The sequence below is a fragment of the Cyprinodon tularosa genome, unplaced genomic scaffold (assembly GCF_016077235.1).
Source record: "Cyprinodon tularosa strain WSP-4 unplaced genomic scaffold, ASM1607723v1 ctg761, whole genome shotgun sequence".
Classification (NCBI taxonomy): domain Eukaryota; kingdom Metazoa; phylum Chordata; class Actinopteri; order Cyprinodontiformes; family Cyprinodontidae; genus Cyprinodon; species Cyprinodon tularosa.
In genome coordinates, this window is record NW_024039520.1 from 195,790 (window position 1) to 218,489 (window position 22,700).

General features: G+C 38.2%; 1 protein-coding gene across 6 annotated transcripts in view; it reads left to right on the forward strand.

Moving 5' to 3' along the window:
• mllt10 (MLLT10 histone lysine methyltransferase DOT1L cofactor) overlaps positions 1-22,700 on the forward strand; it is a 50,407-nt gene that overhangs the window by 15,113 nt on the left and 12,594 nt on the right. For 4 of the 6 annotated variants that reach the window (XM_038270472.1, XM_038270467.1, XM_038270468.1 and 1 more), the window contains exons 4-12: positions 1,653-1,762; positions 1,893-1,996; positions 2,287-2,380; positions 5,855-5,944; positions 12,037-12,135; positions 13,012-13,348; positions 14,077-14,295; positions 15,657-16,142; positions 21,258-21,418. In XM_038270472.1, coding sequence (XP_038126400.1) covers positions 1,653-1,762; positions 1,893-1,996; positions 2,287-2,380; positions 5,855-5,944; positions 12,037-12,135; positions 13,012-13,348; positions 14,077-14,295; positions 15,657-16,142; positions 21,258-21,418 — 1,700 coding nt within the window. The remainder of the gene's footprint in view (positions 1-1,652; positions 1,763-1,892; positions 1,997-2,286; positions 2,381-5,854; positions 5,945-12,036; positions 12,136-13,011; positions 13,349-14,076; positions 14,296-15,656; positions 16,143-21,257; positions 21,419-22,700) is intronic. The other 2 variants (XM_038270471.1, XM_038270470.1) reach the window with 2 other exon arrangements.

Here is a 22,700-nt window from a genome sequence, read left to right on the forward strand (position 1 = left end):
GGGGGAAGAAGAAAAAATATGGCAGAGCGAGCCAGCGCTGCAGGTGCAGTGTTGCCAACTCAGCGACTTTTCAGACCCCTCCAGCGACTAGTTTTCAAAAAAGCGACTAGCGACAAATCTGGCGACTTTTTACGGTGTCGCTGGCGGCTTTTGGAGACTCTTACGTGAAAGCATGCATCATTCCTACTCTGCCGTGGGACGCCTCCCCCCGCTCCCGCAGGAGTCCCTCTCAGCACTGCAGTCAGAGCCTCAGCGTCCAGACTGCAAATGAAGCGCGCATTCACAAGGATTGACGGTGCAAATTGATCACAATAATTAAAATAGCCTGCGCTTTGTACAAAAGTCGTAACATGCAACTTTTGTAAAAACAAATGAACATGGCACGGAACCACCATGTATGTTTCGTTTTAAAGTGGGGAAACGTAACGTTAGTTTCTCAGGTAGCTCATCTGATGCTTTCCTTACCTTGTTAGTAGGTTACAGACAGTGATAAGGTTGGCTACTTATTTTACTTTTAATTTCATTTAAATTAGCTTAAGCAGCGTTTATATTTTCTTTATAAATAAATTAAATTGCAAATTATGAGGGCAAGGCTTTTAAAGTTTAAATCTTCTGGCAAAAATAAAGTAAAGATCCTGCAATTTATGGAAGTAAAGCAGAATAAAATCCAGCAAAATCAGTAATATGTCAATTAATTATATGCCACATTCCCATGTAAATATCTGTCTTTGGAGGATGTGTTTTTTTACTACCCCTAGTTCTCTCATTTTTATTCCAAATACAATTTATAATTTGAATCACAGGGCTATTTTTATCTCTATGGTTAAGTATTTTCTCAAGTAGCAACTTTAACTGCTATACTTTCTTGTCTTAAAAGGCAGAACTCTATTAGTCTAAAAAAACCTCATTTGTTGAAATGGGGGGGCCTATTGTTTGAACCCCTTAGGGGCTTTAAAAAAAAAAGTATTTTTTTGCACTTTATGAAACAAAGTACCCTATATTTTGTGGATGTACAGCTACATTTCTCATGTAAGTTTGCGTAGTTTTTACACAAACATTTATTTTTCATATTGCACCAGTACAGTTAATGAGCAACCTGTACTTGTGTGCTTGTTTGTTCTGTCTAAAATGTTTATTTTGGAATAAAGAGGTTAATATAAAAAATATTTTTTGTCCGATTAATCGATTAATCGAAAAAATAATAGGCAGATTCATCGATTTTTAAAATAATCGTTAGTTGCAGCCCTAATATATATACATTACTAATAAATAAAAGACATAAACATGTATGTTTGACCTCCTGAACTTAGACTTTGTTGGGTAAGACTTTGAGGTAAAGTCTATAATGTAATGTTTTCTGTAAAGGCATCACTAGTGGTTCACTTCTAGGCGTTGCCTTTGTATCGGTGTGAACCAGCTGCTGAACTTAGAGTGATATGAAAGTCAGATTACTTATTAATTCAGCACAACAAGATGGGTTAAAAGATCAGAGCATCAGTTGCTTCGTTGGTGGTTTTTCTCTGTAATTTGTTCAGTGCTCCACCCACCTTAAAATCCAAATAGTTAATGAATTAAATGAATAAAAAATGTTGTTCCTTTGCAGAATCTCTGCTGGCAGGAGTTTTTTATGTATTCTTTGTGAATCGTTACAGGCTGGGCCCATGTTGTTTGTGCCCTCTACATACCAGAGGTGGAGTTTGCTAATGTCTCTACTATGGAGCCCATAGTTCTACAGTCTGTCCCACATGAACGCTATAACAAGGTAAAGGGAAAAAAAGTTTCAGTTGCTAAAACACCACAGGAAAAAATCCAAAGTAGATCAATGTTTTTTTTTCTGTGTTTTTTTTTGTTTTTATTTATTTTACAATAAAACTGGTTTACTCTGTGTGCAGACATGCTACATATGCGAGGAGCAGGGCAGAGAGAGTAAGGCAGCCACCGGAGCCTGCATGACCTGCAACAAACACGGCTGCAGACAGGCCTTCCATGTCACATGGTAAAACGCACATGACAGTGGTGTCAGCCCACTAATCAGCCACCAGCACTTTTCCTGCTCCACACTAGCATCCTGGGCTCTTTCATTTTCTCTTCTGACATGTTGGTCTAAGGTTATATCATGGGAATTCAAGTCCAGCAGTTAAAAAACTCATTACCTCTTCTTTGTGTTGGTGCTTCAAACCTACATTTTCTAATATGCCACATGATATAGTTGTGAAAGTGCAGGATATATTTGTTACACCACTGTTTATTATTTTATTTATTGTTTTTTATCCTCTGCCCCAATAGTGCCCAGTTTGCAGGTTTATTGTGTGAAGAACAAGGCTCAGATGCAGATAATGTCAAATACTGTGGATATTGCAAATACCATCACAGCAAACTGGTAAGTGCCCTCATATAATTATTGCATGTATTTTCTATATACTAACCCACATTTTCACATCACATTGGATTAGGAAATTTTTCCCCTTCTTTACATGACGTATAAAATACATTCCACCTTTAATGTTCAGTTTATTTTCCCCTCTGGTTCTTTTTTTCCAAGTAGAGTGTGAAGAACGGCACTATTCCCTACAGTAGATTACCTTCTGACAGACTTTTTTTTTTTATTAGCTTAAGCTAATGGAGACTAAAAAATAAAATCATCCTTTAAAAAAAGAAACCAACTTATTAATTTCGTATTTCTCAATAGAAAATGCTATTTTCTGCTTTATATTTCTACTTTTTATAAGCCAGACAGTCGACGATGTTAAAGGTCATTGTATGAAAACTAAAGGAGCTCTACCTAAATTGTGTAAATATGGTTCTTTCTTGAAAGCAGAACCGGCAAGCTAAGAGGTTAGGACAACATTCCTGTTAAGCAGCGGACGCCAGGCTAGTTAGCCAAACAATAAGGAGGCTAATTAAACAACCTGTCGTGGTTCTCTTAAAAAAAAAAAAAGATGCCGGGAAAGGTTTACACTCAGAGTATTTTTCAACTGAATTCATCAGGATTTATTTCACATCTTTCAATAATATTATTTTAGTAGCTAATTAATCTAACAACGATTTTTTTAATAATTCCAGTTACCGGTAACAATTATTTGATTACTCAATCAGTTTAAGGCCATTTCAATGATGGATTAATAAGTGAAGTATTGCATCCCACTATCGATATGTTCACATTAGTAAATCAGTAGTCGTTTATTTATTGTTTTTCAGAGGGGGACTTTGATTGGACCATTCAGGTTTTGTTCCATTTAAATCTCATACGTACCTTATGAATTCAGTAAAATTGTTCTCTTTTTACTCAAACTGAAGTCTGTCAGATGATGGTCCACTGAACGTAAGATATTGATTGCGAGTAACCTCGTAAATAAACCACATTTAACTCAGATCTCTGTTATATGTTTAGGTAGATGAACTGTTAGCTGTAGTGAATAGTATTTTATGGCACCATGTCGGTGCTCACTGTGAAATAATACGCAGCAACCTGGTTTGTTGCATGTTGCTTGTTTTTGCCTTTCTTGCATGTGTGTGGTGAAGGTGCAGCTTCTATCCAACATTTTGAAAATGGTTAGGCTGCAACTAACGATTATTTTGTCTGTCGATTCTTTTTCTGATTAATCGATAAATAATCGGATAGCCAAAGGTTCCCTAAAGAAGACTTTTTATGAAATGAAACCAGGTGAAAATAAATCTTCTGGATAGAGCATAATGCAAATGATTATATATTTTTTTACAATCATGGCATAATTACTGCTCTAAGTGGGTCGCTCTGTCGGCTAAAGGCGTATTTTACAGTCTCTATACTCCAGTTAATGATTATTTGATTAGTAAGTAATTGATGATTATTTCAATAATCAGTTAATCACGATTAAGCCGATTAATTGTTTCAGCCTTACATTTAAATTTCATTAGATTTCAGTTTCATTGGATGTTATAGATTGTTAGTTTTCTACATAGAATAATTGTTTCAATAAAACATTTGTGGGCTTCCTGTTTCTCATCAGACCCACAGTCACCTGCTCTTTTTTAGGTTCTACTTCTGTTTTCTGCCTCCTTTGACACCATTCTGTTCCGTCTACAGCCACATAATTTTGGTTTTCTTCTCCAGCCATTCTTCTGCTTCCTATCTCTCCACTGCTTTTACTTTGTTTCATTGAATTCACGCTCCTTTTTTTCCCTTTTGTCTGATATGGTTTCAAATCATCTTTCCCCCCATACTCTTGCTCCTCCCATTGTCCTTTTAAAATAAATATTTCGCACCATTTATTCCTTAATTTCTTGTCTGAAGATTGGGGTGACGTCCCCCAATTTGTATTCCATCATAGCATCAAACTTATTTAATAGCTTTAGAACCATTCCATGTAATTTAAATATGATGGAAAAAAACCTGCCTTGGGTTTTAGGTTGTAAAAAAGTTTAAAATGTAAAAGCTGCCCTGTTAATTATTGCTTTAACTTGTGTAAACCTTTACAGTGCACAAATATTTTCTCCCTTCACATAGTCTCCATATTATCTCATCTTTGTTTTGTCCCACAACCTAGTTGGAACATCTTTTCATTGTCAGATTGAATGTTATCCAAAAATAATAAGTTATTAAACACATTTATGAACAGAAAATGGACCACAAAATCCAACACTTGTCTGCCGTTCACACATGTGCTGAAAAGATCAACTGTTGCGTTTGTCTCTCTCTTAACACCCTGGTTGCACATGTCTGCTAAGCATCAGTTGTTTAAGGGGGGGCACAGGGATTCCTGTGTCACTGACGGGGAAGTGGCTGCACCACTCTGATCTGTGGGGCCATGCTTGAATAGAATACAGGACACCGTGCACAAACGCATCCATACAGACAGCATTTTCCACTGTTACCTCATGCTGGCACATTGATTACATCGACCGTATATGAATTGCTCTGGATGCTGGGGTATAATGTCATTAAGTTTGGACGGTCTGGATGACAGGAATGTGCGTGGGGGAATTAATGACAGCATTGTCAACAGAATGGGTTTCATGGAATGTGACTTGATAGATATTTACGCCATGTTAGTAACATATGGTGTTTGACTGGATGTGGTCTGTAAAACCAATTTTGAACTATGATTAGTCTGCTTTGCTCTCAGTTACAGTGAATTTGGTTTTAAACAGACATTTCAGGGGCACCTTGTATGAATTATTTTACTCGTTTTGGTTTGGTTGATGCACCTATGGATGCACCACTTTAATAGCCTTGTCTGTTGCGGAGGTCTGGGAAATGGTTGTTTTTATGGCATCTTCAAAGCCGAAGTTAAGCAACAAAGGTTGCATAACTTTGCATAAGTTTTTTAAGGGATCAAAGAATTGTTGAAGTCTTTTAGCTGTCAGAGAAACCTAGATGTTGGTGTAATTAATTTGTTGTATCAAAAAGTTGGTTTGTCTTTAATCTTTGCAGCACTTCTCAAATATCTCCAGCAAGAACTCTGCATTCTTCTCAGAAGCAAAAAGTCCTAGAATTTTTCAAAGCGCTAATTGCAAAAAAATGTTTTTTGAGTTATTTCCCCCTTTTTTGAAATTATAAATAAAAAAGATTTTTTTTTTTTTTTTATACTGATATTTGGTGATTTTCTTTTTTTTCCTGAACATTGAATGCGTTTTTATTTGAACGCCTACTGCCACAATATTTTTTTTTCACCCATCACGAACCAGTTCAGTGCCGTTTTTTTATTCCAAAGATTTTCTTTTTGACTGATCTTGACATTTTCCTCCATAATTTCAGTCAAATGTTTTTGTCTTCTTTCCTTATTTTAAATTTTGATCTCAGTTATTTTTGATCAATATGAAGCCTCTTTAGTGGAGTTCTATCCAGTAACTTGGAGTCCTCTTTGCTTTTTAGCGAAGGAGCAGGGGCCGTGGTAGTAGGTCTCAAAGCTTAAGTGACTCTTCCTCTCAGTCTATGGATATACCCTCAGAGCAGGACAAGAAGGTAAGACAGCCCTGTGACCTTACCCTCCCTATTCCTCCACCCACGACTATGACTCTTATAGAAACTTACACGGTGCTCACATTTTGGAGAGACAGAAGAAGGCACAATGACAGGTTGAAAGACACAATCTGTTTCTCTCATGCTAAAGCTTTTTTTTCCTCTCTGTAGAGTTCCTCTTTACATCACATCAGTAAAAATCCACCTGTCCACTCCCTGCATTCATAATAGAACACAATTCTTTTGACTATTTTTGGGTTGCACTGACCTTATTGCTCTTTTGAAAGGCATCGCTACTTCTAATTAGTATGTGGTGGAGCCTGGTTGTAGCAGTTGTTAGCTCTGATGTACGGCCTGCATTTGGCTTTATAGAGAATAACTCACCATGCGGGCAACCCCAGTTTACTAGGTTTCACATTGAAATCTGGACACAGTGCGGAGTTGATAACTTCTTGCAATGTGAGAATAGCGCAAACAGCTCCAGATTGCACGTGTTTGTTGTCTGATAATACACCTAGAAAAGTTGAGTGATTCTCGGCTGCACTTCAGATGCAAAATGTATGTCATATAATGGCAATGTCAAGTCTTGCAATGTGTTTCACAGTGACGGGAAGAAATTCATGCATGTAACATGTTCTAAATGTCAGATAGACTTTCACTCGCTCATTGCTCGCTCAATGAATATCCAATCCTCTTTGAAAAGATGCATACTCTTTGAGGAAGAGGGAACTCTGCAAGTCAATGAGCTGCTGCAGTCTGCTTGGTCTCCCTTGGATGAATGACTTAACCCATCTATAGGATTTTATTAAATTGACTGTAAAGTGCCTGGAGATGTTAACTAGTGCAACATAAGTAAACTGAATTGAATAGGGGTTACACGTTAAGACTCGCAATGAGTAGTGGAAACTTTCTGATGAAACAAAAAAGTCACGAATTTTCTATATAATTGATATCTTTGTGAAATTAATGAATATTATTATTTTTGTATGTTTCCTTTGTATAGACAGAATGTTATCTCCTTTTATAAACTCTAATCAACTGGAAAAGATATGAGCACAGAGTGCTAGATAAAACTTACCAAAATTACAAACTCTGCAATATGCAGTTTTTAAATAAAAAAAATCCCTACCTTTTATCCTCTCATACACTGGTCAACAGCAGTTGTTTCCTCCTCTAAAGGAAGGTTAAAACTGAAGGTGGACAATTTTGAAACTTCCAAAATTTATAGGGATATCCTCAGAGTTTCTAGAAGAAAACCAGATGCTGCAGATGTGTTACCAATGTTGGTACCATTGACATAAGACAGTTGGCTCAGATTTTCCTTCATATTGGAATTATAGTCCAGGGTATATTAAGACTATAAAGGTGAATAAGACTAGAAGGTAAGGTTTTGAATGTATTTTTAATACTTCCTTCACCAGACCTTTTTAAGAGTTTAATCAGAACAATCCTTCCTCATTTACTGGATAGTAACCACTAGAAAAAGTGTTTATGATGCAGACATTAAACTATTAGAATGCTATCTTCCTCTCTCATTTCTTTGGTGTTTAGCTTTCCTCTTTGTTTACGTTTAAAAAAAAACAGAAACATTTACTCACATAAAAAAAAGAACAAGGAAAACCCCATTTTAAGCTCAAATAGGTTCTTTTATTTAGACTCCATCCAGTGTGAGAACGTTTCTTCAGCCAAGGCCAAATTGGTCCAAGCCTGAGATAACATTTTGTTCAGTGAAACGGCAGGGACAACATGTTTACTACAGCCGCTCCATTATCAGCACAGAACTCGTACCTGACAAAATCATTATTTAGCCTTTGCACTGGGATAGGTGGTCCTGCAGAACGTATAAAGGAATTAAAATTTTTAAAGGAGGAGATTTAAGGTAAAATGTGGCATTGCATTACTTTACTCTAGACAAAATCTGTCTCTATTTTTTTTTTCTATCTAAATATTTTTCAGTTATTTCAAACTTCTTAGACCAACAGAAAGCAAGAGGAGGCATTAATCCTTATTCATTTTTATGCTCTGATACTTGCAGTATTTGGACCTGTTCAGACTAGAGGGAAGTAAACCGAGCTAATCTTTCACATTTTATTCACTGCTTTGATAGAAAAACATGGGATAATATTTGAGATCAACTGAAAATGGAATATATAGGTTTTGTACTCCTTGGTGATTTTGTCTGACCATAGCAGCTTCAGGATGAATGTGTGCAAATCAAAGTTGATTCTGTCCGTCTCCCGGCTCTTGTTTTTAGGTGTAGTAATTCTCCCTGAGCAGTTTGGAAGCATTAGCGTATCCCCCTCCTCCATTGCTCAGACTCATAGACGCATACTCTCTATCCCCTTCCTTGGGTCAGGGATCATTTGGATTAGATTTGGGTCCTTGTGTGTGCGTGTTTGTCTGTCTGTCTGCACATGCATTTGTAATGCACGGTGGAGGCTCAGATGTATGCCCACCTCGTGTTAGAGCCTGCAGTCAACCAACAGCAGGGGCTTAGAGATCCCCCACACTGGCTGCTCCGAAAGGCCTGTAGGAAACACACACATCCATACGTGCACGCACACAATGGCTGGTCAGAAATCCTGCAGGAAACGGCACAGGGGAATTCCTGCCAGGCCAGGGCGGATTATTTTCTCCTTTGCTTCCCGTTCCTCCCTTTCTACTCGTCTTCCCTTGCTTTTCCTTCTCTGTCTGACCTCCACCTCCAGTGCCCTCTCGTCCTCCTGAGGCCATCGATTCGAACTGGGAAATATTTCAAATCTGAACTAGATAAAACTTTACCCTTCTAGCCTTAGTAGACCGGTGTTTTCTGATATAATAAATGATATATTAGGGTTTAATTGTTTTAGCATTCTTTAATTAAAGCTGCAGCTTTGGTCTAAACCAACTAGATTTAGGATTTTATTGAACTTGGATTCAAAGCAAACAAGGACCAACATGGCCTCTAGCAAAATTTTATTTTGCTTTTCTAAATTAGTGGAAGGCTGTCCACTGCACCAAATTAACCTATCTACCTCATTAGCTTAAAGTCCACTGAGTGAACATTTAGTTTAAATCTCTGAAGCGTGGTTCTTTTTTGGCCCTAACAGCTTTCCGTACAGATTTGACCAAACTTCAGTTTGGCTTCAACTCTGGTTCACTTTTCTGAACCCTAGCTAATTTAACCAGCTGTTAACTGGATCCAGAACCATGTTTAAAAATGAACCTATCAGAGGCTACACTTAGTTAGGCTTGAAACTGCTCTTTTCTTCTTTAAAATGTATAAAAACTTAGCGCTATATCAGAAAAATATGTAAAAAAAAAAAAAAAAAAAAAAAAAGGGAGATGGCTAAATTTCAATTCTTGATAAAGGGATTTTTAATATAAAAGCTTTGATAAAACACTGACTTAATATTTTTAATATTACATTAAAGTCTCTGTTTAAAGAGAATTATTCTTCACTTCTGATTTTTACTTGAATTGGGAATTAAGGCTGGGGGATATGGCCATAAAATCTCATTGCGATAAATACTCATCTCATTAATTCTTTGAATTCATAGGTTGCTGAGGCTGCGTGGCACAGCAATCACAACCCTAAAATCACAAATAGTTATTTTGAAAAAATATACACATTTTAAAAAGACTTTTTCAGGACATCAGTTACATAAAGTTTTGTGATTTATATTAAAAAAAACAAACCTTAGTAACCGTATTTAATCCTTCAAATTGCCCCAATGAAAAGAATACATTTGCAGTTAATTTTTTTAATCATCACTCATCATTCTAATTTAAGTCTTTTAGATAATTAATAAAAATTGTTATCATGACTAGAAATGTATCATGATAAAGATAAATAAAAGCCTACCCCTTTTAACAATAGAGTCAACTTTTGTGCAAATTATGTAAGATAGAAATGTCTAAGGCTTCCCTTCGTTCTGGATCAGCTCTCTTTAGTGAACCAAAGTACTATTTTTGTTTTTTTCCGACCCCCTCATTGCATTTTTTAATACTAACTAAATTATAACATGTTTATCCCTTTATTGCAACCAGCTGCTCATACTTTTTATGCACTTTGTTGAGATAAAAACACAACTATTATTAATTCATGTATTATCAGCTGAATTATGATATCATTTATCAAAAAAATCTAAGTAGTGTATTTTTCTTATTTCCATATAGTCTTTTCATATGCTTTACTGTCATCCAGGAACAGTCTGATCTGCGCTCCTCCAATGAAAGGAACGTTTATAATTATGGCTCTGATGATGATTTAACCAGAAGCCCTGTTTCTGCGTCAGAAGCCCATGTCTGAAACCAGCATCACCACTTATGTTTAACTCTTAAATTAAACGATTGCTTTTAAAGGAGCATAAAGAGGCGGTTTCTTTTTTAAATTCATTCTCCTCGGATTCAAAGGGTCAAACGACATGTCCGATGATGACCATGGAGCGTACACTGCTAAAAGGCTTCTCTGTTTAATCAATCGCCATGATTGATAAGGCTGTGGCGGAGCTACAGTGTTAGCATGTGTGTTATGTTTCCCACGACCGGCGCTGTTGGTCCTCTGAGTGGATGTGTTACCCGACTCTCTCCACTCAGCCTCTGTCCATCAACACCTACCTCTGGAATGTTAATGAAAAACAACAAGGGAATCCTGAAGATTTCAGCTTCCCGCTTTGTTCTCCTCAGAGGTTATTGGTGCAGCACAACATTTGGATTCATCTTCTGTCTTTGTGTAAAAAACAAAACAAAAAAAAACCTTCACTGTGCTTTTTGTTTACTGCTTTGCTATTGCAGACAGAGTAGTATGAGCAGCCTATGGGTTTTTGACAAGCATGCAGTTTGTTCTGGAAGAGACAGAGGTTTATCAACTCTGGCTTTAAAACAAGAAAATTGTACAAAAAGACCTTTTTTTGCAAAAGCTCAAAGGCAATATTGTTAAAGACAAAAAGAATATCGATATATATATATATATATATATATATATATATATATATATATATATATATATATATTTTTTTTTTATATATATATATGTATAAATGTATCATCCAGCTCTCAAGCCTTGCAAATTATATGAAATAATAAACTAAACTAATCAGCCTTAATGTCAGAGAAATTTGTGTTTGATAACTTTTTTTCTTCAAATTACCAAAAATGTTCAAATTTAATAAATTTTTAAAAGCCGCTAAGTTATGTTGAATTAAGTTTGGCATATTAAAGACATATTCTTTAAAAACAATTTTTGTGACTCTTAAATCTTGCACCGTATCGGAAGTCGGTGAACTGAGTGAAGCTGCTATCTCCTGGTTTGGTTGGGGATGTCTGTTAACTGCCACTCATGGAGGAAGTCTGGCTAAACTGTCACAATCCTTCCCGCACTGAGCCTTTAACAAACCCCCGTGGGGAGGGGCGCTTTCTGCTGTTACATATGTGTCGGAACATCACAAACACGCCGAGTCCCTCGCTGTTTTATCGGGATGTTTTGTACATTTTCACCATACTCTCTGAACCATGCATGACTGCACACGTGCCAGTGTGCGTTTAAAGAGTTTGTGCACCTTGCCTGCGTACGACAGTCTGCAGAAATCATGTAGTGTGAGGAGCGCTTGTGAGGTGTAAATGTGGCACCCAGTCACCACCTCTGCTGCGAGAGGAGGGTGACGGTGTCTGGCTGTGCCGGCGAGGGTGTAAATTGAGCTTTGATGGTCTGAGAGGAACGATCTGATTGGGCGAAACAGGGAGTATCTGAACGGTTCAGCACAAGGCACTTAGATGGTCTCTTCTCTATATGGCAGCATGTTAAACACCCCTTTTTATCTCTCCTCCATCGCTCTCTTTTGTTTCTGTGGCTGTTTGGACTTTAATCTCAGATTGAGTCATTAAAATGCAGCAGTGCCTTCCTCCCTCTGTCATGCACACACCCGCCTTCTATGTCTGTATTCTAATTACTCAGATGTGACAAACTTTTCTTTTTTTTTCCTTCCTTAAAATGTTTACAAACAAGATTTTCTTCAAATGCTCCGTATGTTGAACATTAATCCTTTTCCCTCACGTTAAGCAGCTTCACTAATCTGTTGTTCTTTTCCTTTGGTTTCTTTACTCAACATGTTCAGAAGCACAAGGAGCGAGACAGACATAAACCTAGACACAAGAAAGGCTCCATGGACATGTCTCCATCGCTTGTTCTTCCTAACATCATGGTCCCTGACAAGGTGAGCATTTTTCACTGCTCTTCCATCCTGTCATCCATGTTTTTCTCCATCCATCTATGAATCATCTATATTTAATTGGCCAATATTCATTCTACAGTCTTTATTTTTGTTAAGAAAGTCTCCCCTTCGCTAATGACAAAATCTATTATATATGTTTTTTTTGTTTGAAGGTATACATTTTTTTGCATTTCTTATTTCCAATTTTTTACAAATCAAAATACAACAATATTTGAGACAAAATATATTAATAACCATAGTAAAGAAAAACAAAAATGAATAAATAAATATAGTATATCCATGCGATGTTGCATATATAAATAGAAATAAACCTCCAAAGATGTAACACTTTGACGAAATGCAACAAGTACACAAGTAGGAACTTAAAAGAAACAAATACTATATGTTTTATAGGACTATATATTTAAAATAGTTATAGTTACTGTAGTATCACTCTATATAATAAGCAGGTTGTGAAGATCTACAATAATAAGTTCCTCCTGTTCAGACTTTTATTATATTTAGGGACACTTTTTTGTATGAAACGTATAGTAGTTTTGTATAATACATATAATATTTGATTAGGCCAAAGCAGCAGACATTAACCAGATGCTACCTTTTTATTCATTTATTTATTTATTTTTTTACCAATAAATCCTTGTTGAAATTATATAATGAATGTACTGTCATCTAGTGTCTATTTGAACTACAGTAAAAATACACTAGTATTGTTTTCTTATTTAAATCATATATTTATTTCAGATTTCCTTACATAATGAAGCACTGTTCTCTCCTTTACTTGTCTGTTTTGGGATATTTACAAAGTAGTTTGTTTTTTATTTCTTTTTTGGGTCCTCCTTATCTTCCTTCCTTGCTCAGACCTACAACAGCGGCACCACAGGAGGAGGCGTTCCCTCTCTGCCCGCGGCCTCTCAGAAGCGTTTAGACGACAGTAGTGGGCGATTCACCAACGCCAACTTCCAGGAAGTGTCGTCGGCTCACTCGGGGGGGCCGTCCAAGGACGGCCTGGTGGCAGATGCGACCAAGGCGGCGTCCGAAGGCAAGAACAAAAAGAACAGCGGCGGCCCTCACGCCGTCGGACAGAGGAGCGGCCGCAAGTCTCTCACTTCGTCTGGGAAACCGTTACCCTCAGCGGTGGTCACCATGGCTACCTCCTCTACATCTGCCTCCGCTTCCACGGGGCCTTTCCATCAAGGTGAATTAATAGCAGCGAATGCTTCCGTATGTAAATTTTTCCCCACAGCTGGGAATTCTCCCTGCAGTTAGGAAAATGGAAACACAGTGAAAAATCATCTGCTGTTGAACAAAAAAATTGAAACATGAAATCTGCAGCTGCAGCACAGCAGCATCAGTAAGACCTAAATAAGCAGGTTGATGTGTGTGTTTTGTGGAAGCGCTGTGTCATTGAGTGGATTTCGCTCAGGCACCAGAGCTTTGTGTGTGTGGCTGCGTAATCACCGCTTCCACCGCTTCGTCTCGACTGGCTCCTGTAATCTGGGGCCCTGTCTGGAAAACACAAACACAGACACGTAAGACAAGCAGGGAAATCGAGACATGGGAGGAGGTAGCGATCACACTGGTCTTTGGTTTTCTTCTGTTTAAACCTCTGAGCTCCTGTCAGCTGAAGGTGTGTTTTGTGGTTTAGTTCAGTTTCTCTGCATCTGCGTCCTTCAGAGACGCTTCCTTCCTCTGATAAATGGGAGGACTTTGTAATCAGGAAGGATTCTAATTTATTATTAAAGTTATCTCTTTCCTCCCAAAAGATTAAAATGGAAACCTCTGCAGCTGCAGTGTCTGTTTTCTTAGATCCATTTTTCTTTTCTCCAGTACTGCTCACTATCCTTCCACTCCTCTCTGTCCTCACTTCCTCCTCGTTTGTTTCCTCCGTTTGTAAATGCCCCAATTGTTCCACCTGTCTCTCAGGCCTGCTGCTGACGAGTGCCAGCAAGGCTCCCGCCGCTCCATCCTCCTCAGACTTCCTCAGCTTCACAGACTCAACGCTGCGTCCCGGCGGTGGAACCACTTTTTCCTCCCCTCCGTCTTTCAGCAGCTGTCTGGTCAAGCCGAGCTCTGAGGGCGGGGCATCAGAGGGAACCACAACTCTTTTTGGTTCTCTGATGTCTGCGACCACAACCTCTGCAGGTATTTAAGAAACGTGTGCTCCGTTGGGCAACACACTTCAGTGTTTTCCTTTGGGATTTAATGTAATAAACCATCACATAGTGGTGCATGATTTAAACTGAAATGGCCACTAATCTTCTTGAATTAGCTTACCTCAGTCAGACTGGATGTAGAACGTCTGTGGGCAGCAATCTGCTCCACTCTAACATGACAATACGCTATATTTGAATAGTTCTCCTCTAGATAAAACCCGTCATCCAGGCTCTTAACATCAGGTTACTTTGTAATTATTTAGCTCGCTCCATCCCTCCTCTGACCAACACTTTCTGAACAAAGTATCCCCACAACACCGTGCTGTGTTCCCACATGCGCTCGGCTAGTTTTCCAGAAAATGTTTTAAATGTTTTGAACACAGTTTTCCATGTTTATACTGTTATAAGTCGATTACTGCTGTTTTCTGGTCTCTTTTAACAGCGAGTTTTCATGTTGGCCCTCTTCCATAAAAAGCCAGTCAGGCTTGCATTGTTTTTTTTTGTATTTTTTTTTTTTATTGTAGGGTATCAGAATAAAACGACAGAGGTGGGTAGCTTAGGTAAGAGTAGCACTACTTAATAAAGCAAAAAGTAAATTTTTAAAAATATTCAAGTTTTTAAGTATTTAATTAAAAAACTATTCAAACACTAAGTAACTTATTTACTTAGTAACCCAGATCATAAAAACTGACTTAATATTTTAGGAAATGATGTAAAATTCAACAAAATATTAAGTGTTTATACAAATTCTGGTATTCCAAAAAATAAGATAAAAATGAACATATAGCATACAGTAATTCCACAGCAAAATAAGTACAAAATACGTTTTATAAGTTGTGAAACTTAAAATCAATCAATATAGTATGTAAGAATAGGTTCAATTAAATTAGAGTTGGCTGTATTTTCACTCAACCTCCAAATGACTCAGCAGGTGGAACATAATATTTAACAAATAAGCCTTCATTCTAAAAAAGAGAATAAAGTGTGTCTCTCAATGGTGCATATTTGTTTTAAACAAGCTTGTTTTCATTAAGAGACATTATTCACAATGGATGGAGTAGTCAGAAATCTGACTCTAGGAAGAGTGGTGATGCTTCAATATATTTCCACTCAAGATAAAGTATAACTTAAACTTTTTTAAGTTTTTAAAAAGTTCATCTCTCAGAGTTTTGTAAATTTTCTGATTTTTTTTTTTTTCCCATCCACTTCACAATTATGCACTATTCTGTGTTATCTATTACATAAAATCCCAACAAACGCATTTGAGGTTGTGATTGTAAAGCAAAAAGTTTAGGAAAGACAAGAACGTGAGAGAAAACCTGAAGAATGATTTCTCACTTGTCTCTGTAGCGGTTGGTGGAAAGCTGTACGAGAACTCCCACAGTCACACCGCCAGCGAAACCACCAGCCTCGTCGGAACGACCGGCTACAAACGATCCCAGGCCTCCAGCAGCGGGCTGGGGATGGGCGGCACGATAGCAGGAGGGGAGGACGGCGTGAAGAAGAAAAAGAAGGGCAACTGGCGAAACCGATTCGGACCTTGTTTCACCACAGACACAAAGCCCTCGGAGGCAGCTCCATCCCTAACCCTCCCCACCTCCTCCTCCTCTGCAGCCAGCATCACCTCCTCCTCCTCATCTTCCCCAGCCTCCACCGCCTCGGCTACGCCCTCGACTCTCTCAGGCCGACCAGGCTTAGTTTCCAGCAGCGGTTTGGGAGCGGGGATAGGAGGAGACAGGGCGATCGGGGTCCTGGGCGTCGGCATTCAGAAATCCCCGTCACTTCTCAGGAACGGAAGTTTGCAAAGCAGTAGCAGCTCCGCAACCAGCAGCTCAGGTGAGAAACAAACACAAACACAGAGTTGGAGATGTTTGCAAAGTTCAGACTGATGGAGGGATTGTGTCGTCCTAACAGCACAGTTAAGACTTGTTTGTAAAGACACCGTTCTAGCTTCTCCTGGCTGGAACAAACTTCCGGTTTTCATGCAGGACTTGACCTCATTGGGACCCTTTGTCTTAAAAAAAAAAAATGTTACTAGTTATTTTAGAAGCATGAAGTTTATAAAACAAAAAGATCATTTTTAGTTTCTGACCAGCAGATCAAGAAAAATGTGCAAGTTCCCATTCTGACCTGCTGATCTGTGCATCTCTTCTTGTTTGGACTCCTTGTTCTCATTGGTGCTCTGATACAATCAAACCAAATTATAAGTAAAGTCCAATATGGCCCGTTTGTGTCAGTTTCTGTTCCACACATCCCCGAGTCTCTGAATGTGCATAAATAATTCAGTAGGGGGTTTGAGGACGGCCTCAGCACAGTATTAAATTACCAATCACTAATGGCAAGGATTTGATTCACTTTTCTAATTGCCTCAATATTTGCATGTGTGTGTCCCTGTGCATGCGTGTGTGGTAGATTGAGCATCTTGCTCACACACGTGGAAAAGGCTCTGTATATTTCTTTTTTTTTCCCCCATCATGTTCAGTTGCTTGGCAACTGCCTTTATGCTTTGGAGTTTCCCTGGGCTGATGGAAGTGGCTCAGTCTGCTCCTCACTTCCCACACCTCCCCTTTCTCCCAGAATCATCACCTTTTTGTTTCCTACCTCAAGCTTTCAGATTTCTGTCTCGTACCTGTCTTCTGCTTGTCTCTCAAAGTGTCGCTAATCAGTTAAAGCTTTAAAAAGCTGACAAATGTAAATTTACGGACTGTTTATATACCGTGTATTACTGCAGATGGGGTGATTAGTCTGACCAGGATCAAGATTCTTCCCATGCCGTTTTATTTCCACCCTATTGTTAAAGCATTCAGCATTTAAATTCCTCCCTCCATTTAAGTTCACCTGAAATGCTAAATTATTAAGAGTTTCCTTAACTTAGGAGTGCGCTGCTGTGACTTATTTATTAATATAGAAATCCAACACCCCAAAGAGACTGTAGGGTGAGAGAAATCAATGATTGTGAGCAATCTGGCAACGTTTACTGGCTGTTGTCCCAGTCGCACAATAAAATATCCCACAACCTAAAGAAAACATGAAACATTAAGTAGCTGTGTTTGTTAATGCAGCCAGAGACCGGTACGGCTGTTTTATAGACTGCTGTCTCAGCGGCGGAGCCCGCGCTCCGATGGAAGACGACACACAGACACACTCCAGTGGGCTTAGTTTGCCTAATCCACGGTTTACCTTTAACCTGCATGGAAAAGCTGCAGAAAAAAACAAACACATTTTAGTTTTTTGGAAGTATGTGTTTACACATTATATGTTATTTATTTTAACGAAGAAAAAAAAAACATTATTAGCATTAGATTTGATTATTTATTATTGTTTACTATTTTCACAGCATTTTCTTCCGACTCATTCCGCTACATTAACAAACACCATAAGTTATATATTATCTAAATTGTATATTATCTATTAAGTCCAATAAAGGGGGGAAAGTATCAGCTTAGAGCAATAAAACTGTACATTTATTACTGATTTAAAAAAAAAAAATTTACTTTTATTTTTGTTTTATTGTAAATAATAACATTACTGTATTTATTAATCTCAAGTACTTAAATAAAAAAAAAAATATAAATTCTTACTTATGTGAGAGGTGTTTAATTTAACAGCAGATTAGCAAATAATATAAAATGTGGTTTTAGAGTTTAAATGTAGTTGTTAATTTGGCAGAAAAATGATTTACGTTCTAAATTACTTCTGAAATTCTCTTTAGCTGTTTTATGTTGTTTTTTTATTTTAATATTTAAATTAAGTAGATCAACAGGTTAGTTTTTTTCCCATCTTACCAATTTGATATAAGCTCTTTTTTTCTCTTTATTTATACAATGCAAAGTGTGTCTTTTTTTTTAATTATTTTTTAGGAGCAATCCCAAACCCATGCAGACTTGTCGCTACACATCCCTCTCTTAACTTCTATTAATTTTACACCCCAACTAATGTGAATAATCACCAGAAGATAAGATCGTGAGATGGTGAGCCACTATCTAGGTTTATTTTCTGCTGCGGGGGGTTCGGCATATTTGCGACTCAGCGTCCCGTCTCAGGTTCTCAGTTCAAGCTTTTCCCTGAAGCAGCGCTGCCATTTCTGACCACAAACGCCGAGGTCGGATCAGGCGGCGGATCCGCATGTCTGTGCTTCATATATACTGGTGTGAGAGCGAGAGAAGGAGAAGTTGTCCCGCTTACTGTAAATATTTAGCTAAGGGTTAATGCAGGGCAGTAATGGGAAGAATCCTGGCATCCCCCCCCCCCCCCCCCCCCCCCCCCCCCTCCCCCTCCCTCTCACTCTCCTGTCTGCTGCTGATGGATAGATAGTAGGTCTGATAGAAACGTGTTGGTGGATGGGGAAAAGCAGGGGTGAGATTTTGGCTAGGTTAATGTTTGATGGCTGCGGGGTCACCAGTGGGACGGACGAGCCGGACGAGCACAGTCAGGTCAATGTGGGTGTGTGTGTGTGTGTGTGGGAGGAAAGATCCTGGATTTATTCAGGGCAGCTGGAGTGTAAATGCATAAAAGGGGAAGAAACCAGGCAGACCAAATTAAGGCGCTTATGTGTATTTATTAACTCACTTAAATGATCACATGTTTAATTGTAGGAGTTAATCCCAGGGAATTCCTAGGTTGATAATCAGCAGCTTTGTCTCGGCTACGCACACGTGAGGGGAAGTGGTGAAAAGCAGCAAAATATTCTGGAAGGTTTCAAACTGAAAACCAAACGAACCATCTTAAATACAGAAGTACTGATTTGTTTTTTAATTTTACATTTAAATAAAAATTTAGCTTTTTTTATTTTCATTTTAACATTATGAGTCATGTCTAAAAATAGGATTTTTTTGTGGCTAATAAAACACACACACACACCTATATGCTGGAATATATAAACAAAACCAAGCTAGTTGAAACTCTTCCAATATAGTGTATATTTTTTCCTTCCCCTATAATTTAAAACGATGCATACTAGAAAAACAAATCCGGTTTTGTTTATTTAACTTTGTTTCTCTTCTTTCCTTTCTTTCTGCCCATGATTCTTGCAGCTCTCTTTATTTCTCTTGGTGTTTTAGTGGCTCACATGTTTTTATTAGACTGAAGCAAACCTCCCTGCATTTTATTCCTCTCTCTGATCAAACAGCCGCCCTGCTTCTGGCTTTAAATTAGTTTTTGTTTTTGTTTGTTGGTGGAGAACTCAGGAAAACAAATGTCTCCGTGTTGTTGTGGTTACACTTGGTGTGTCTCGCGATTACATCAGCTCTGTCCCGCTAAAACAAGCTGAAAGGCTCTGGTTTGCAGCTTCAGATAATACTCACTATTTACACCCAAGTTTTAAAAATAATGATTTATTTTGTAGATGTCTGGTGCAGTTCTATCTTTTTTTTTTACTGTTTATTAGAGATTTCCAATTTAGACTGAAGATATTAGATATGATTACGTTTTTTTGGAAGAAACAGCAAAAGCGTTAGAGGAATTGCTGTGTAATTGAGACCAGTGAGATTCTGCTCCTAAAAAGAATTAATTTAGGTCGCTTTAAAGTCTTTATCTTTTCAGTTTCCACACAATATAGTCTGGTTTAATTCTATTTTAATTATGCTATTTTTTATTATTATCTAATTTTGAAGGAAAAGCTGTTAATTGTTAAAATCTGTTTTATTTAAGTGGGATAGTTTACGCTTTTAATGTCTCTCTCGTAATATTTCCATTAGCAGTAAGGGGATCTTTAAATATTTTAGAATAAATTAACGTTTTAATAATAAAAAAAAAAAGTTAATTATGGAATATTGCTAAAAATTTCATGAAAATCTAAAATTAGAGCGTTAACCTATTTAAAAAAAAAAAATGTATCTGTTGTGTTTTACAAAATAACTCTGATCTGTTCTTTGGTTTTCTCACCATTTTCTTTCAACAACCTGATTTCATGCATTGCATTAGCTAAACTCTGATAAATTGTTGGTCCGCTCTTTAATCCAGCTGCTGAAATCCTTGCATTAGCACCCCCCCCCCCCCAACCCCCGCCCCGCCCCCGGATCCTTGCCCACCCCTGCTTCGGGGATCAATTTTTCTGCTGCATATTGCAAAGCGTTATAAATAGTATGTCGGCCCATGTAGTGTTCCTATCTATCGCTCCCTCCACCCCTCCGACCCCTCCCCTCCTGGCACAAAGATCTCTTGTTCCCCCAGTGAATGTGTGCTGCCCTAAGCCATTCAGGCTTTTGTGGGGCTGAGGGGCCCCTTTACCCCCCCACCCCCGCTGCTCCCTCCTCTGCTGAGGTCAAAGGGAGGCAGGGGCAGGGCTTATCCATGGTTAGTGGGCGAGGAGAAGGAGGAGAGATGTTGGACAGGGGCATGTGTCGGGGGACGGGTGAATTTTGATAACATAAATTTAGATAAATTTGATACCTGTAATTTGATTTAATTTCAGAATAAAAAATAAAAAGCATAATAACTATATTTTGAAAGTTTTTTTTTTATTCCTTAGTTACTTTTATTTGATTTAATTACATTAAATTTTCCTAATTAATCCTTTCAGTTAATCTCTTTTTTTATTTTAGTTTCTCTATTTTATTTTTTTTATGCCTCACAGCAGCAATTATCTGACGTTACCATTATATCTATTATTTGTTTATATTTTCTATTCCCAGCTAGTTTGTTTTTTTGTAAATTGTGCTTTGAGCAAACTTCATTAGGTTTATTTTAAACCCCAAGCATTTTCTCCTTTTTGTAGACTTTTGACTTTAAAGAACATACATTTTTCCAATCGTAATAAAATCTTTATTCTTCTAAGATAGCCTATTAAACCTAGCCAACATCAGATGCTTGCACATTTGATTATTAATTTATAATACATTTTGTGACATGATGTGTTAACTGTTCCATCATCTACTTAAACGTATCGCCGCTTTATGATTTAAGTGGGACTAAGGATTAGGATGACGCTGTCAGTGTTTTATCTCTCCACAGGTGTCTTCTCTGCAGCCGACGGGTCATCGTCGGGGACAGCAGCCGTCGCCATGGGCGGGGCGTGCGCCGAGTTGTCACAGCAACAGCAGCCCACACCTTCCCTAGCGCCTCCCTCTCCATTCACAGCCACGGCACCGCTCAACAGCACAGCCTCCACACACGTGAGTCCCAACACGCAGCGTTAGCTGAAAACTCTCACTCACACACACCCACCTCACTCTGGCACGCATGAAAAAGCATCAAACCCACAGCGACGCACTCCATTTCTCCCTTTTCTTTCACGCGCGCTCTGCTTTTATTCAACAACCCCCTGCATCGCTCAATTCACCCACATCTCTCCCAGCTCCGAGCTCAAGTGGAGATGAACCGCACGAGGAACAAATGGCGTGCAATTAAATGCTTTCTGTGGCAAATCTCTCAGCACCATTATTAAACTTCTGCACGTTAATTGTCTGTAAAGCAAAATAAATAAATAAAACGTGTGCATTCCGACCTTGTGTGGAGTCACTTTTTATTGTCGGATGATGTATTGCCGAAGCCCGGGTGCACCTGTGGAGGGTCGTTTTCATGCATTGAAAGCACAAAAAATAGAGCTTTCTTCTCGTTCTCCAAACATGTCATTAGAAAGTGTGTATTCTCTCGACTGATTCGGTTCTATTAACCTCAGTGAACAAGGTTGTGATGGATTTCAGCTAATTAAAACGCACAGAATAATTTTTTTTTTTTTTGGTGTAAACAGAAAGAAATACTCAGTATTGTCTCAAACCCATCGGTTTGAATACACTCGGGGTTCCAGCAGAAAGAATCACTGGAGGAAGCTGCCTAGGCTGAATGCATGTCCTATTATGCTTTGGAGAACGGTTCAGAAGACGCGTCTGAGTTCGTTCTCCAGGGATCATCCCTTAAAGCGGGTCTAAAAATCAAGGCCACGCTTTTGAAGACCGATGAAATGTTTGGAGTTCTTTTAGAAAACATGAAAGTAGAAACCTTAAACATGAAAGCCACAGTTAAACACCAAATTGCAGAAAAAGCTTCCTTTCAGAGTGCGTGTTACTTATTAGCTTTTTAGTTAACTTTACATCCCGATCTGATCTGCTTTAAATGTCGTAGCACGTTTCCTAATAAGAGCCTGTCCTCATCCTTTAATGCCGTAATTACGAAGCATTTAAAACATTTACAGATGTACAATTTATTATAGTACTGCTGTTAAGAGTAAGAATACAAGAACAATGGCTTTAATGAAATGGTTTTAATTAAAAATGCAGTTTGTCATCAAGCTTAACCAAAAAAGAATGTCAGCTGTGTGATAAAGGGACATGACATGTTATTTAAAGGGATATTTAAAAAAATTCTCAAAGAAACAAATCTATCAATCCTCTGCCTGTAGTCGCCAATGCTGAAAGAGAAAATTCTGCATTGAATGCTCTCCTTTTTAATAGCGGT